Source organism: Onychostruthus taczanowskii, unplaced genomic scaffold (assembly GCF_017590055.1).
Source record: "Onychostruthus taczanowskii isolate IOZ18803 unplaced genomic scaffold, ASM1759005v1 scaffold87, whole genome shotgun sequence".
NCBI classification, from domain to species: domain Eukaryota; kingdom Metazoa; phylum Chordata; class Aves; order Passeriformes; family Passeridae; genus Onychostruthus; species Onychostruthus taczanowskii.
In genome coordinates, this window is record NW_024506662.1 from 1444905 (window position 1) to 1461980 (window position 17076).

At 38.8% G+C, this 17076-nt stretch overlaps 1 protein-coding gene across 6 annotated transcripts in view; it reads right to left on the reverse strand.

The window, feature by feature from the left end:
* The window catches only part of KIF16B (kinesin family member 16B), a 136717-nt gene that overhangs the window by 57776 nt on the left and 61865 nt on the right, over positions 1-17076 (reverse strand). For 4 of the 6 annotated variants that reach the window (XR_005954141.1, XR_005954142.1, XM_041425095.1 and 1 more), the window contains exons 16-20: positions 11944-12026; positions 11675-11763; positions 3332-3364; positions 2949-3002; positions 280-1635 (exon numbers count right to left, since the gene is read on the reverse strand). Coding sequence is in view for 4 of the 6 variants with exons in the window: in XM_041425095.1 (XP_041281029.1) it covers positions 280-1635; positions 2949-3002; positions 3332-3364; positions 11675-11763; positions 11944-12026 (1615 nt within the window). In the remaining 2 variants the exon portion in view is untranslated. The remainder of the gene's footprint in view (positions 1-279; positions 1636-2948; positions 3003-3331; positions 3365-11674; positions 11764-11943; positions 12027-17076) is intronic. The other 2 variants (XM_041425096.1, XM_041425094.1) reach the window with 1 other exon arrangement.

A 17076-nucleotide genomic window follows, 5' to 3' on the forward strand; every position in this document is an offset into this window, starting at 1 on the left:
TGTGATGGCTAATGCAAATAATATCCTGCTGAGGATGGGATAAGAATCCAAACATACCAGAACTTAATAAGTGAGCAACAATCCTTTAAAAAGCAGTAGAGTTTCAATTCTGGGTAAACTACTTGAAACTCATGAAGAAACTCAAGTACTCAAGAAGAAACTCATGAAGAAACTCAAGTTCAGGGACACTGAACAAGCTGTGCTCTCAACATCCAAAGTATAAGATTACTCCCCTTTTGTGGACAGGTCCTGATAAATGGAAGGTACTGCAGCACTCACCGTTCTCGGTCTTGCTCAAGAGCTTTCTGTTCAGCTTCCAGACTTGCCTGCAGCCCTGCCTGTTCACCACAGCTGTTGTTCAGGGTGGCCAGCTTCTGCTTCTGCTCTTCAATTTCAAAGTCTATGGTGGAACGACGCTGCAAAGCAGAATGCCTCCTTTCTAACTTGGCAACAGCTTGCTCCAGTGCCTCTCTCTGCTGCTTTTCCCTTGATTCAAGGATTTCTTTTTCCTTTTTCCGAACCTTTCCTTCCTGCCGGGCTACATTGGCTGCGAATTCAAAGGTTTCTTGTAGCTGCTGCAGCTGATTTGTGCTAGCCCTATACTGGGCAAGCTGCTCTTCTTTTTCTTCTATTTCTTTCTCTATTTGATAGAGAGTATTATCTAACCCTAACAAGCCCCTGTCAAGGACTTCAGAAGCCCTTTGTTTTTCCTCCAGCAGAGCTGGCAAATGATTACTCTTCAGGTACTCAAGCTGGCGTATTTTAGATTGGAGCCTGTATTCCACTGGCTTTATCTTGTCAACTTCTTCAGCCTTGAGTATGGCTTCCATAAAGTTTTCATCATCTCTCTTGAGATTTAGATGTTCTTCATGTGCAAATTTTAAGTGCTCCAGAGCGCTTTTTTCATCTGCTATTTCCTTTTCTAGGTGATCCATTTGTTGAATTAAATCTTTTTCCAAAATAGCCAGCTGTTCCAGCTGTTTCCTTTTAAACTCTATGAAATCATGCTGTGCTTTTTCTAATTCTTCATGGTTTTCATCACCTTCAGATCGAGCTTCCTTGACTTTCAGAAGAGATTCTCTGATCTCTTCAAGATTTCTTCTCTCTTCTTCTAGTCTTTGCACATCCCCTCTCTTCAGGAGCTCTATCATGACCTGCTTCTCTCGAAGCTGTTCCTCTAGGTGAGCCACCAGCATCACCTGTTCTCTTTCCTGTTCTTCAAGTCTCTTTTTTTCTGATTCCAGCTTAAGATACTGCTCATCTTTTTCCTTTTTCAGTTTTTCTAGTTCACGAAAAATCTGCATTTTTTCTACTTTTTCATTATGATTAAGTTCTTGTAGTCGCTGCAATTCCTCTTTGACCCGGGCAAAAATTTCTTCCTGCTGCTTTTTCTTTTGAAGTTCTATCTCCTGTTGTTCCCGCAATCTCTCCTCTTCAAATTTTTCTTTTTCAGCCAGTAAATCCTTTAGCCTGCTTTCAATGTGCACACTTCTTCGTTTCAGACTCTCCTCCTGTTTTCGGATTTGCAGCTGAACTATTTCTGTCTCTTTGCGCTGTGACTCTACTTCTTGCTGCATTCTTACAAGTTCTGCTTTGTCAGATTTTTGTTTTTCTTCCATCTCTTCTATTTGTTTCCTACAGTAAAGCATGAAAGTTAAAAAGGTTTGGACTAAGATTTTTGACTATATATAACCATTTATTTTTTTAATAGCTTTGTTTTGCTACAGGTTAAGATCCTACATTGCTTGGAAATGACTCGATGCATGAGACAAATCAAAAAGAGATTAATATAGTCTGTGCCAGTATAAAAAGCTGTGGATATATAAAATTATATGAAGACATGTTATATAGCACTTATTAAAAAGTCAGACTGCATTAGTTATGTCAAATCAAATAAAAACATTAACAGAACATATCCATGCACACAGTGCAGAGTAAATATGTATTTTTTACATACATATATTCTCATGCACAAAAACCTTTATAGAAGGACTTGATTAGCAATTTGCCAAATTTAAGCCAACAGATGAATTAAAGCAATGTTTTGACTTTAAGTAACTCAAACTGAATTACTGTTAAATAGGATTATAAAATTTGGCAAATTATTATGTCCTGTGTAATCTCTCTTGCTTGAGGGTTACTGTTATTTCCATAATACAAGCAGAGACAACCTGCAAGTCAACTGGGTATTTTGCCAGAAGTCAGAAGAATTAAAGTACAAGCAAATCAATTTCTGCACAATCTGAATTGGTAACAAAAACCAGTAAGCATCAGTGATCCTGTGTTACACTAGCTGTTGAATAGTATCTTTCAGTGCTTCAGAGCTTCAGGATTTTTCTGAATTTACTTCACATAGTCCAACTGCATAAAGAGCTCTATCAAAATGGAGCCCACCATCTAAAGCTGAGAAGGCAGGAAGGTTTTCAGCTTTTGGATGTAATCAGTGCTGAGATCTGTAACAAGGCACAGCTCTCACTTCCACAGTCTTAGCAGGCATGATGAGCCAAAACAATCAACTCAGTTTGCCAGCCAATAACAATGCTTTCTTTTGAATTTCAAACCAACTTCCACATAATGTTCTGAAAAGCATGATTACTATGCCCACTCCACACCACAGTTAGATATGAGAAAAGCAGAATGTAACACGTGAGTTTCTCCTATCACACTTCAATCCAAAGACAAATAAACCACAAAAAAGAGATATTAATTAAGAAGGTAATTTGCCATCTTTTAAAGAAAAGCCATGAAAATAAAGAGCAAGGCAATATATGGTATCTGTACAATCTATCCCGTGTTTCTTTGCTAAATATCAGTTAGCTCCAATTCAGTTATTCAGGACTGTCTGCTTGCTGAATAACACTGTGATTCCAAATTAATGATGCAAAAGAATTTGTAACTTGTATATATAGACACACATTCACACATAAATACCACAGAGACAATGTTACCTTTTACTTTCTAATTTTTCAAGCTCTTCTCGTTGCTGTCTCTCGAATTCTAGCCTGATTTAAAAAAAATAAAGAATACAGCAAAAAGGTTGTTTTCTGAATATCACAAAAATAAGAAGATGCAATTTTCTGACTGTTTAGATGATAATGATACAAATGAAGTTTTGTAAGACTACTTCTTATAAGAACAGAAAATAGTTCCTTCATTAAGGTTGCAAATTAGGTATCATGCTGACATAAGTATAAATAGAAAAAAATTAATTTCTGGGGAAAAAGTATTCAAAAAGTAAAGTGAAGCAAGACATATAGATGATTAGCACAGCCTCTGTGAGTAAACTACATGCAGACATGGCAATCAATACACAGAAATGTAATTTCTCTACCTTAGACAGATTGGTCCTTTTACAGGGAAAAGACTGCCATGGGAGGCAGGGGAAACAGAGCGATCAATTGAGAAAGGAATTGATAGAAAAAACATATTAGCAGTACAGAATACTTAAAAATCAACAGTGCTTTGTTTTATTGGAGGTTAAATTGGTTAGATTCATAGAACATTCATCATATTACATCTCAGAAGAATTCACATAATTATTCTTGCTAAACATTTTTCAAATGCCAATGACAGCTTAAGTAATTCTCTTCACCCTATGGTTTATTAACTTATCCACTTCTGAGAAGGGAAAGGGCTGCAGAACTACAGCAGTGTGTGCTAATAGTTCTGCCATTTCCTTCCAAGAAAAAGAAAAAAATCCCAAACATTCCTAGGATGTAATCAGTGGGGGCTGAAAAACCCCAAACAGCATATTCAAGCACAGAACACAATTCAAACCCATTCATTTAAAACACGCTGAGATTTTAATGCATTTAGTTTGACAAGGTTCTGAATAAGCATGGGAGAGCTGAAAATACCATTTTTTATTACAGCTGTACACAAGTAGTATTTTTCTTAATTTAATTTGAAAGATTTATCTTTTATTTAAGGAAATTTTTAATAACAAATACTAAAAAAAAAAAACAAAAAAAAAAAAAAAAAAAAAAAACCCAGAAAGAACTATATATGGATTAAATTACTCAACCAAATATACACACATTGAGTTACTTCAGGCTTGTTACAGCATAAGGATATGCAGGTTAGTGAAGAGTCCATAAATACTGATAAAAAAGCAAGACTGCAACACAAGTTAACTTCAAGTTTTTGATAAACTGCAGTTTAAGACATTGTCACCACAACTACACAGATAGGTTTCTAAAAATAAGGAATTTTTAATGATTCTTTTTAAAGTCATAGAAATGCATGCAACAAAAAGAAAATGCTCTTGGAAATATGCAAATAGTACACTAATAATCTAGTATTTATAAAGCTATTGTAAAAAAACATGATTCCTGCATGTTCAAGAAGCATCTTTCTAATGGCTGCAGTAAAGGAGAATGACTACTTTTACAAATCCTGTAATTCATTTTCCCCTATTTCTCACAAGTTCATTTCAAAATATGTCTTCTACAATCCGTAAGTGATCAGCCAATGTAGATTTTTATACCCAGATCCAGGCATTCAAGCTTTCATGTAACAGTCTCACCAAGAGTCCCATTACATTTGCATTAAACTAAGGTGGGCACTTTGCAGCACAAGCATAGATGATGGTAACCTAATATTTTTAATTTGATCACAACTGCTGCAGCAGCAATGCTGCAGAAATCCACAAACTGGATGCAAAATGCACAGAGTGCTGAAAGGGAACCAGCAGCAATCTTGGGGGCTTTCAGGAAGCAAAAACTTAATCCAGTGGTTAACATGTGCTTTGGGTTTTCCTTCTCCCCTTTTTTTATGAAAGCTATACCACAAAATTTCTCCCTTTGGCTGTGATCTGCTATCTGAAATTCAGAGCTTTTAGCTATCGCTTCTTACCTAGGGCTGATAAAATGCCATAATTATTTCAGTCCAAAATAATAATGAAATATTTCAGTCCAAAATAATAATGACCCTGGGGAACATAGCTCTGGCTTGTGGAAATTCAGGTTTCCTTTGAACACCATTAGATGTAGACCATCTTTGTTTAGATGGTTGGCAAAGAACAACTTGACTGTGTTCCCATGCTTGGTTAAGCCACAGTGAAGGAAAATGTTAGATCGGCTAACATAACATGCAAAACCCAGAGCAAAACCTTTCAGTGTTTTGACTGTCCTATAAAACATATAATTTGGCAGATATATATTTTTATAAGCATAAAAATGGTAACTAACTTTGACTGAGATGTAATACAAAGGAACCATCACAGCAATCAGTCTGGTATAAAAACAGATCAGTGATTACAAATTCTGTGATCTTCTCTTTGAGGAATTGTCCCTAAAACCTTCAACAGTGGTGTTATGACAATCAGTTTTACCTTAGACTGAAATGAAGCTGGAGGTGCCCAAAAAGTTGTTCAGGAAAAAGGAGTGAATTGTGCAAATCTGGTTCTTTCTTCAGTGAAAATGGTTCTTCCCCAAAGAAAAATATGGATCATTACCACTCCAGTCAACAGCCTCCAAACACAATGCCGAGGTGTTTTAAAAATGCATGTTCAGCACCCTGTACACCACTAAATACTTCTGTGAAGACAAGAATGTCTGCTACCTGGAGATGCCAAAGGTGGTCAGAGCTCCAATGAAGGCTCTCCAACAATGAGGTTATTCACAGTTATCTCCATTCTCTAAGGTGCAGCCTTTCTTCTGCAGGCCTAAGAATGTTTCCTTAGTCTTCCTTAGCTGGCTACCTATTTTCTTAATATATTTAAGAACTCACCACTTTTGAGACCTCTAGAATATTTGCTTCAAACTCATTGTGGGCTCAAAGTTATTTCAGGACAAAAGAGAATTTGGAGAGGCAGGACAGGCCTGACTGAAGTAACTTTGCTTCTCTAAAAAGCTACTACAAAAAAAAAAAAACTCAGCACCACAAAAGAAAAAAACTAAAACCACAGAGGCTATAACAAATCATTGCCAGTTCTACGAAGCACACATGCAAGACTGATGTTTTTGTGTTTAGTCTATCCTAATAAAAATCTTTTTTCACATACCCTCTATTCCCTTTATTCATGTGAGCGCTACTGTGAATAGAAAAAGCATATTAACTTGAAATTAAAAAAACACACAGATATTAAAGACTAGAATCTACTCTTTCTTCTTTTGTAGATCTACCACAAAGGAACTTAATCTGATCAGTGTTGAATTAAATAGACACCATTCTCCTGGAAAGCGTGTCATATCTAGTGATAACAGCTGTGTAGATAAGCTGCAGAGAAATGAAGTCAGTTCTACTAACACAGTACTACAGCAGCTTCATTTGCACAGCACAAAAGTGCAATCTGATACTACATCTGTTTGGAAAGGCTGAGTACTGGCAGGACTACAGAGAAGTTACAATGCTGTTCTGTATGCCAATTAATGAGATTAGTTTAAAAAAAAAATAACAAACCAAACCCCCCATACTAAACTGTCAGGCTGCAGTAGTTCATGCCTCAAACACTGATTAAAAGTTTTGCTTGTTATAACAAAAACTGCATAAAGAAGCTACAACCAAAGAAGACTCCCTGAAGATACCTGACTGGGACTTTGCACTGTAAATTAAACCACTAAGATTAGATAAAGGGAAAACCCATTCCTGAATCATCTCAAGCCCAGGAAAAAACAAACAAAGCTGAAGGAGAGGAATGGATCCACAAGCTAAATGCAGCAGATATTCTTCCCTGGCCGAGTTTGGGGTGGGAGAGACCACAGCCTGCAGAAGACAGGGTTACACAGACTCCCCCCCTGAAATTATGCGGGGAGGGTGGAGGAGGTTTGGGATGTGGCCCCTGGTTAGAGGGAACACCCATCCTCCCAACACAAACTGGCCCAGCTGTGGAACCCCCAACCCCACAGGCCACATTCACATGGCAGGCAGCTGAGGGGGTGTCATAATCCATCAAAAACCTCTCAAAGTGCCCCCCACCCCCCCAAAAGAGTCATTCCTGAAGCTTTGCACCACGGGACTGCACATGATGCAACAGAGACAATGGCAAACTCCCCCCCCACAGGGAGGTGCCTGGACTTTCCTACCTAGCCTGAGTGTGTATTAAACCACTGGATTCTGTGCTTTTTGGGGGGACCTTCACCACCAAGAAGATCAGATGGAGAGGATCAACAGAGCATCACTGGGATCCATGGAGTAGTGATATTTTCCTTATTCTGTCCCTGTTGAGCCCTGTCTGTCCCCCCGACCTATTTTTTATTTCTTTCTCTTTCTCTCCCTCTCATATTTACTATCAAATAAAACCCACATACTGTCTCTGTTGAGCCCTGTCTGTCCCCCCCATCTATTTTTTATTTCTTTCTTTCTCTTTCTCTCCCTCTCATATTTACTATCAAATAAAACCCACACTATTGTCACTGGCATATGGTCTCTTTTGCACCTTAATTCAGCCAGAGGCATTTCTAAGAACTTTAGTAACTGGATCATGACACAAACCCGTGACAAGACCAAGGTTTCTCATCAGTAGTTTTACAGTTACAGTATCACGTAGCTAAGAAAAGGTCCACACATGAAATCTTCTATATAAATCTACATGCAAAATTCAATTTTATCCAAAGCTCATTATCTGAAGCAGTGTTCCATGACACTAGATTAAAGACAAAGACTGAAAAGAAGTAGAAAAAAGATTTCTGCACATTAAGCCAAAATTCTGTGCACCAAAATAGTTTCCCACATATGGGAAATCAACATCCAAACAAAAAGACATACACAAGAAAAGACCATCCATCTGAAAACACTATTAAGGACAATGCTGGTTTTCACAGGAAGCAAGATCCACCATGTTGCTCTCACAGCTGAAGGTAATACCCCACAGGCTCTTCTGCCATTGATTCTGCCAGAGTCTTTATTGCAACCTACAAAAGTTGCAAATTTAGATACCTCTTTAGGTTATTAATACTGAAACTGGAAGGAAAGGCTGAAACAGACAGAATGCTAGTCAGCCACAAAAGCTGCACAGAAAAAACCCCAAAGGGCCAGCTACTGAATCTTGGCCCGCAGTGGTGCTCAGCAGTAAAACGTCATGCTGAGAGAAAATGATACTTCAATCTGTTGTAGGAAAAGGTCATAGCATTGCTCCTGATAAAACAAACAAATAAACAATCCCCAACAAATTAGATTTAGTGTAGGATATTCTTCTCCAGAATGCAAGATGCTCTCTCTCTCTTTTTGGGTACAATTGCCCTGCCTCTGATAATCAGAGATATGATTCACTGAATGTTTCATCCAGGCTAAACATAGTCACCACTAAGAAGAATAACCACTATAGCACAGCACTTGCTTGGCAGTACTCTTAGCTGGAAATAGAGAGTTTGGAGCCTGCTTTATTCAAAACATATTTAACTTGCATTTATCCCAGACCTGTTACCCTTAAAATAACGCCTTCTGAACAATTATCTTTTTGTGACAACCTCACCACACAATCAGAAAAATTCCTGTGCTGTTTGAAGAAAAAACAGCATTAGCATCAACATAAACAAATTTAAAATTTTCAGGGTACCCCAGCCTAAAAAGCTGCTGTTGCCTAACTGCTGTCCATAAAGATGTATCAATTACAGAAGGTGCTTTCTTCTACTGATTTGTAGGGCTCAGGTAAACAGCAGTGCAACCTTTCAGAGGCTGCCTTTGCAGCATATAAAACCAGACAGAGAACAGTAACATTTGAGGTTTGGAGTTTTTTGCAGGGTTGGGGTTTTTTTGATGGGTTTGTTTTTTGGGGATTTTTTTGGCGGGGGTGGGGGGGGAAGGGACACACAGGTGTTTGGTTTTTTAAAATCACTGACTTATTAGGACACTCACATCCACATGGCATGAACCATGTATATTCCTATGTATGGTATCAATGATATGAAATGTGTCCTGGGCTGGTTCCATAGCAGTGTGGACAGTGATCCAGGAAGGTGGTGCTGTCCCAAGGCTCTGCTCAGGTGAGACCTCCCTGGAGTGCTGTGCCCAGCTCTGGGGTCCCAGCACAGCAAGGACATGGAACTGTTGAAGCAAGTCCAGGGCCACAAAGATGCTCAGAGGGCTGGGCACCTCTCCTATGCAGACAGGCTGAGAACTGGCATTGCTCAGCCTGGAGAAGAGAAGGCTCCAGGGAGAGCTCGCTTCACCCTTTCAGCACTTGAATGGATTTTGCAGCAGAGTTGCTGCAACAGGACAAGGGGTAAAGGTTTTACACTGAAAGAAGGTAGATTCAGAATAGATTTAAAGAAGAAGTATTTTACAATAAGGGTGGCACAAATTAAAATTACCCAGAGAGGTGGTAGATGCCCTGTGCCTGGAAACATTCAAGGTCAGGCTGGATGGGGCTCTGAGCAACTAGTTAAAGATGTCCCTGCTCGTGGCAGGGAAGGTTGGAATTAGGTGACTTTTAAAGATCCCTTCCTGTCACATATAGGTAAAACCTTACAAAAGAAATACCTTACAAAATCATGGTTTGGCTAAGTATAGCTAACAGCTAGCCTGATAAGCTCCTGCAAGAAAGGAATTGTAACAGTGAGAATCAGCTTGCACATCAATCTATTCCTGTGGGAACAGATTGTACCTGTGAGGTACCAGTGAGAAATTGTTCTTTACCCAGGAGACAAGTATGTAAACATGGTTAGAGAAGAAACTTTTGATGGACATGTACACTAGCCACTGCCAACCAATGAACTGCACTGCAATGAATCGCTGACCAACTGGAATTAAACACAGTGCCTTCTCACAACCATATAAATTTGAGCTATGTGCAGCAAAGATCTGGCACAGTGCATAAGGAAACAGGGGTCTCTGTCTGTCTCCACTGTGACACCTTCCAACACAAATGATTGTGTGATTCAGAAGCTTCCTCACTCAGAAAAACATTACAGTAATGCATTACAGAACAACTTCAGATAGGTTTTATTGCTCACAAACAAGTGACCTGCCATTCCTTACGCATTATGAGCCTTAAGCATAATCCTTTCTTGTGTTCACAAATTAAGCAGGAAAAAATATCTATTCGTCCCAGACAGTTCATAAATATTAACTGAATGCAGACTAGTGGGAGAATATCAATAATTAACCCTTTGCTTACAGTTTTTAGTTTAATAAAACACAGGCATGACTTGTTCAGGAATATTATGAATATTTCACCTAATCTTATTCACAATTTCAAGAGCAAGAGTACTCTCTCAATCACAGCCAAGAAAGGAAAATTCACAAGATGTGTTAAATGGGAAAAATGGCAATGTTTTGAAAAACTGCTGCATACATTGACAATCTAAGAATGTTATCCATACTGTTTGAATTCCAGAAAAGCAAGGCAAGATGCAAACTGATAAGGAAAAAAAATAAACATAAGAACTTGCAATCTACTCCATCATCTACTAGACAATCAAGTAACTCTCCAGACTCTCTCTGGTTTTGGTGGGGCTTTTTTTATAAAAGGAAAAATCCTTTCTGTAAGGCATGGATTTGGCATTACCCAAAGACAGTAAGACTGCTTTGGTTGGGAAATAATTTTTAAACACACCTTCAACTGGGACTTGTCCATGCCATTATATTTTGCTGTGAATCTGAGAGACTAATGGGGCAATGGTGAAACAATCCGTACTTTTTGCTGACTGCAGAGTTAAGGTCAGTACTATCCAGTATAACACAAGTATTCATAACATTATTATAGCAGAATAACATTATTATCAGTCAGGGAAAAGCCCAGGATAGCTCAACAGTAACCAGAGGTATACAAGTATTCATAACAATATTATAGCAGAATAGCATTATCAGTCAGGGAAAAGCCCAGGATAGCTCAACAGTAACCAGAGGTAACAACAGCCAGGACCCCAACTCACAAAAAACATAATACTAGCAACTGTCACTGAAAGTCTTCAGATTCAATTATTTGAAAAGCTGAAGAAATAGAAAAGTATACTTATACTATGGGGTTTTTATCTTCTTTATCATCCCTGTCTGAAAATAGAATGTCATTTATTAGCAACCAGTTCACAATCTTGAGATCTCTGTAACTAGCTTAGTAGCAAAAGAGTAACAGCCACATTTGAAGCAGTGTTATTAAACACACTCCCTGTATTTCAGACATCCTTTAACTAGAAGTTATTATTACCTGTCCAATCTTCCTAAAGGATAAAGAGAGATTCCCAAGTAAAACCTGGGAATAAAGCTGCACTATCCAAGGATATAATTCAATTTACAGTCAATTTTTCAAAAGCACATAGGTTGTTAAATTGCCTCATCTCATACTCAAAACACAGGCCCTAGGTATGGGGAAAAAAATTAGAAAAAAACACCACCAGCTCTCTTTAAGTCACTTTAGAAACAGTGAAAAATCACTAAAAACAGCTTCTCTACCATAAGCATTCTATGTCATTATAACTGCATAACAAAACTTTTTTCCATATTTTAATTTGGCCACTTACTCAGAGGTACTGGCAGAGAACACAAGACATTCATTTCTCAGCCTTTTTATGCTTGTATTGGTATTATATGAACTCAAGGAAATCTTAATCTTCAGTTCAAAATGCGTTTTTCTCAGGAAAAATAGTTAACATAATTCTGAAGAAAATACAAACATAACATTTGTCATGTCATTATTTTGCTGAACTGCTTTAGTCATAATGCCTCTGGAACATTTCAAACAGCTAAGATGAAGAATGACTGGAGTTGTAACAACTGTATTTTAGAATATACTCACCCTGGATTATAAAGCATAACTGCTGACAAATTCTCACAAGATTTAGAAAGATCAGTCATAGACAAGCTGAAGGAAGACAGCAGTCCACTCTAACAACAGACCATAAAATAAAAGTATTAGACATGCTTACAAACTCTTACTTTGATGAAATATTAACTAAAGTACATGAAGCAAATGAAAAAAGGCATCCTATAACAATCAAGACATGTCTATACTAGAAATAAAATTGTGAAAAGGTTTAAATTTACCAAACACTGATTTAATCTCACCTTTCTTTTCTCTCTTAGCTTAGCAGCTTCTTTAGGGTGGTTAAAGCGAAACATGTTGGTTCTTCCAAGTAATATAACAGCACCTGATGAAAAAAACACACACCACTAACTGACAACATTCTGCAGCTGAAAGTACCATGTAATTTTTCAGACATGCAATGCAAAGCAAAGACTAAAGTAAGAACTAAATGAAAATGCATTTTGGTAAGTGTATAACCATGCATAGTCACAGCTACCTTAACTGACACATACAGTGTATTCCTTCCTCTTCCTACTTAAACAAAAATGAAACCCACACATGTTCACACACTGCATGAAGTTGATTGACTCAAGGTCAATCATGTTCATGGAGTTCAGTTAAAGAATAAACATAGGGAGAGGAAGCAGCTGCCCCAATTTGATCTATATACTCTTCAACAGTTCTACTGTGGGAGCCATCAGCAGATGCAGATTTAACAGGAACATCCATAAATGTGACCAAGAACAAACTGGTCCATCTGCTACTGATCACTGGTCAGGTTTAAATCCAGCTGCACTAAAAGCTCCAGATTTCCATTATTTGCACTTTCACATTTTTCTTCTCCATGTGGAACACTGAAGTTTACTGTTATTCAAAACAGGATTATTAGACTTTAATACCCAACAGCTATTTCCTGATGGAAGAACCTTGAATAATTCATATTGTTCAATGCACATCTACTATTGTATTTAATCAGTTAAGGTACAGTCACAAATAAAGAGATTCTGAGCAATTCTTATTGTATTTTAAAGACAATGGTACCAAGATTAATACTTCCCTACTAAGAAGTATATTGTCAGTGATGTCTCACTACTGTCATAACATGGAAGTCTTCCAAGTTCACCACCTCAGAATCAAGCACTTATCTGTCAGTCAGTACAAAGCATTTTTAAAAAGGACTCCATTACACTCACAGTATGAAAAAACTGTTCTCACATTCATCACTACAAATTCTTACCATTTGATAATGACATGATGTCCTCAGCAAGGAATGCTTCTCTTAAAATCAGCTTAATTAGGAATATCAACTCAAATTAGGTGATGCAGTCTTAGCAAATAAATGGTAAAAAGCACTACAATCACTTCTTGCTTTCTAGACAACATCTCAATTTTGGATTACATTTGCAGTTTACCTCAGTCAAATCTCAAAAATAATTACCTTTAATAAATCTGTATGAAATTCCTTCAGTTGCTTTCAAGTGAAGATAAAAATAATTAGCTGCAAACATTTGTGACCACTTCACTAGGTGGAAGCAACGTAAATAAATTAATTAAATTTTCAGAATTAATAGTTACAGACATGTTTCTTTAACTTCATAAATTTCAATGAAGACAGGAAGCACATGAGAGTCAGTCCTAAATGATGGGTCATTTGAATAACTCCTAGGTTTCTCTTTTAAGTACAGAAGGGCCAAACCCCTGAAAATGTATCCTGAGGTGAGGATATATTTAAGGTAAATGACAAACTGTATTTGTGAATGTTAACTCAGTTACCTTTACAAAAACACCACAGCCAGAATTTGAAAATGATAGAAGAAATCCATAGAAGGAAGTGGCAATTAATTACCATGCCTCTTATTATTTTTGAACTCCATGATAGTCTAAAAATTTAACACATTTTCAAATGAACAGCTATTAATGATGAACGGAAACATTTAAATATATCAGCAGTTAATCAGTGTTACCTAAAAGCAGGTATTTAAGGACCCTGGCAATTCATGCTGTGAGACTAAATGCTGGGATAAATAGATTCCACATGAGTCCTTAAACTAGTGATTTCATCAGTTTTGCACACTTAATGTCATCTTCCTCTCAGACTCAGTCTCCTTGCACAAAAGGTCAGCTCAGGCAGCTGTTTTTTACACCTTACCAACCCTAGCAACCCTTTCCCCTTTTGAGTTGCAAATTTTTGTCTAAAGAAATTTATGAGGGAAAAAAGTCATGTTCACTTTTAGCAGTATAAAAATCAAGTTGTAATATGCACCTGAAAGAGGGAAATAGCATCCAAACTCCTGCTTTTTTCTGAGGCACACTGAACATTTTCTGCCTGTAAAATGCTACAGGATAAAGTAAAGATGATTCATCACAACTCAGTTTTTACTGTTTACAGAGTTATTTGCTATTAATGTCAATGTTTCTGTTGTTAGGAATTTATGCTTAGATTTACTCAAACCTAAGACCAAGGGGGCTGGGCTTTTTTTTCCCCCTGTAATAGAAACAAGCACATATGCCTCTCATTTTGCATGAAGAAATAGGCACTCTAAAAAAAACAATGAGTCAATGTTATCTCTCTACACCTCGCTTTCTGCAAGCAGCCTTTATAGCAATATTTGTCAGAGTTCAGAAAGGATGCAAGACTCCCCTTGTTTAACACTGCATTCTACTTTTATTAGCCTAAGCTTACACTGAAATCTTCTCTTCAGGGAAGTAATGTGACATTGTTTTTCAGCAGCTGACCTGTGTCACAGCCTCACTCCTAAACAGGTCTTTTCCAGTTTCTTGCTAAATGGGAAGATATTCTGGGTGCTCCTGGAAGATAAAACATCGAGCAGCTCTCCTGCAGCACTCACCAGCTCACTTGTCACTCAGTCTTTCCAGGCCAACACAATGTATCGTTGTTCCCAGCTGTCCTGCTGCTTTTAATTTCCAGATTTAAAAGCTTTTACATTAAAACTGTAGCTCTCTAGACCTCCTAAGGGTTAGCCTCCCCCTTTTTGTCATTTCCTATAGCTGCAGCAAACAGATACTCAAGTTCAATCTCCTGCTCTACAAGAGAACTTGGCAATAGCACTAAGTAGGACCAACCTGAAACTTCTGGAGAGGGGCAGGGGTGTCTCTGACATTCTTTTAGTCCTGTAGATATCTATATTATTTTTCATAATGTAACAGCAATCTGGTATAGAGGTCACTTTGTGTAAAAACGAACAGAATCAAATGGTAACTATCAAATCATAACAAAGATTATTAAGTTGTTGGGGTTTAGGACTTTTCCTTTTGTTTCTTTCTCTTAAGGAATTTTCTCCTATTTTGCTGCTAAGAACTAATGAGTGGTACGTAAGAGAGACAAAAGCAGTGTTGCCAAGCTCAGGGGAAGAGGGCACTTCTATCTGAGGGTCTCTCTTGGAGGGACAGAGACAGCAAAGAATTTGGCTGGGGAAAAGGGGGCCTGGGTGCATCTCCTAGCTCTCTTCCTCTCTCAGCTTCAGAGGAAAAAGTCGAGCTGCTGCATGGGGTGGGGGAGAATTCGTTGTCACTGCTGGACCTGAGCCCTGCCCTGTTTCTCCTGCCGTGGGTGAGCCTTTGCTCCTGAGAGCAGCCACTGAACTAGGACCTTACTGATGTGAAAAATGCACATTATATGATTGGCTCTTTGCAAATATTAAAAGGAATACTATATGTGTTATGTTGGAAAGTTATCTTGCATTAATTTTGTAGTAATCTTAATCTTTTCTTAATTAGTGTGTTAAATATAGTTTAGGCTATAACATAATATTAAAGTAGAAACTATGCAATGTAAGATACTTTTTCTAGCCAGCTCAAGAACTGGATAAGATAATCAAGAAATTCTTCGCACAGAGATAACAGCAACAAGACACTGAAATCCCAAAGAGAAGAATTATTGCCTCCTTATCGGGAAGAACCAGGCTCCTTCAACCTCCTTCCAGACTCTACGGACCAAACCACGACTTACAAGATGAAGGGGAGGAAGTTGACAATAAACAGAAAAATCCCGCGTTTGAAAGGAAGGTTTGCATCATGCATGAGATATATGAACATGCAACAGGCTAGTGCTTTTAAAGGTTAATCTTTGTTAGCGGACATGCCTTTTTAAGGAAAGCATCCGGACTTCCGTAAGTCTTTGCTTTTTTATTGTCCTTTATTGTCCTAATTCTGACTGTCCAAATTCTGATTGCTCTAATTTTCATCACTATTCTTATAACCATTTTATCACTATTAAACTTTTAAAATTTTAGAGCAAGTGACTGGCATTTTTCACATTGGAAAACTTGTAAAGGACCCTCGCCATTTGATGAGGTGCCTCAGGGGAAAAGGCCGGGACCCCGACCCCTCCTGGGAAGGCGCATCTTTCCGGCTGCGTGCGGCACAGGAGCCTGACTGCAATGCCCAGACCCGCTGACTTCTGCCGCTGCCTCGGGCTTTTTCATTGCACTCCAACTCACACCACCTGCCTGCTGGGACACCCTGCGGCCCCTGCTACAGCTGCAGAGTTTCTGCCACCGTTGTTGCCACCCGGCCCGCCCACCATTGCCGCGTGAGGGGGACGCGGCCGAGCTTGCGCCGCAGCGCCCCCTGCAGGAGCGGGGGAATCAGCGCACCCGCCCTGCCCGGCCGGGAGCCAGCAGCGCCCCTGCTGGCCGTGAGCGGAACTGCAGCCACAGGGAAAGCGCCGCGGCCGAGAGAGGCCGGGCTGCGTTTGTGCTGCTGCCTGGGGCTGCTGCTGGCGTTGGGCTTTTTTGCCTTGTTATCCATATATACACTAGTAAAGAACTGTTATTGCTCTTCCCATACCTTTTCATGATAAGGTAATTTCAGTTATAATGATTCAGAGGGAAATGAATCATATTCTCCATTCCAAGGGAGGTTACTGCCTTCCTTGGCAGACACACATCTTTCAAACTAAGACATAAGTGGTTGAAATTAAAAAGGAATTCTCTTTTCACCACATGGCAATTCTTTGGCAACAAAAACACGGTGGAGTTTTCCTGGTGGTTTCTCCTGGGACTGGTCACTCTGTTATTGGCCCCTCCAGTACTGGGAATAGCTGCTGCAGGCCATAAGGTGTGAACTCTCAGTGTTTCCCAGGTCCCAGTCTGGAGCAGGTTCAAGTGGTTCCAAAAAAGGGAAAGGAAAAACATTCCAGGGAAAAAATTTGGACTGATTAGCTAAACTAACTAACGAGCAGAAGCAAAAAGCAAGAGCAAAGCCAAAGCAAGAGCAAATCAAAAAGCAAGAGCAAAAAGCAAAAGCCACACTATGTACTGCCCCGTCTCTGTGTCCCGCCAGCCGTGGGGAGCAGGCTGATAACAAAACCAAAGCAAAACATTCTCTCTTCAGAGCCAGTCTTGAAGGCACAGAACATAATACCCAGCATA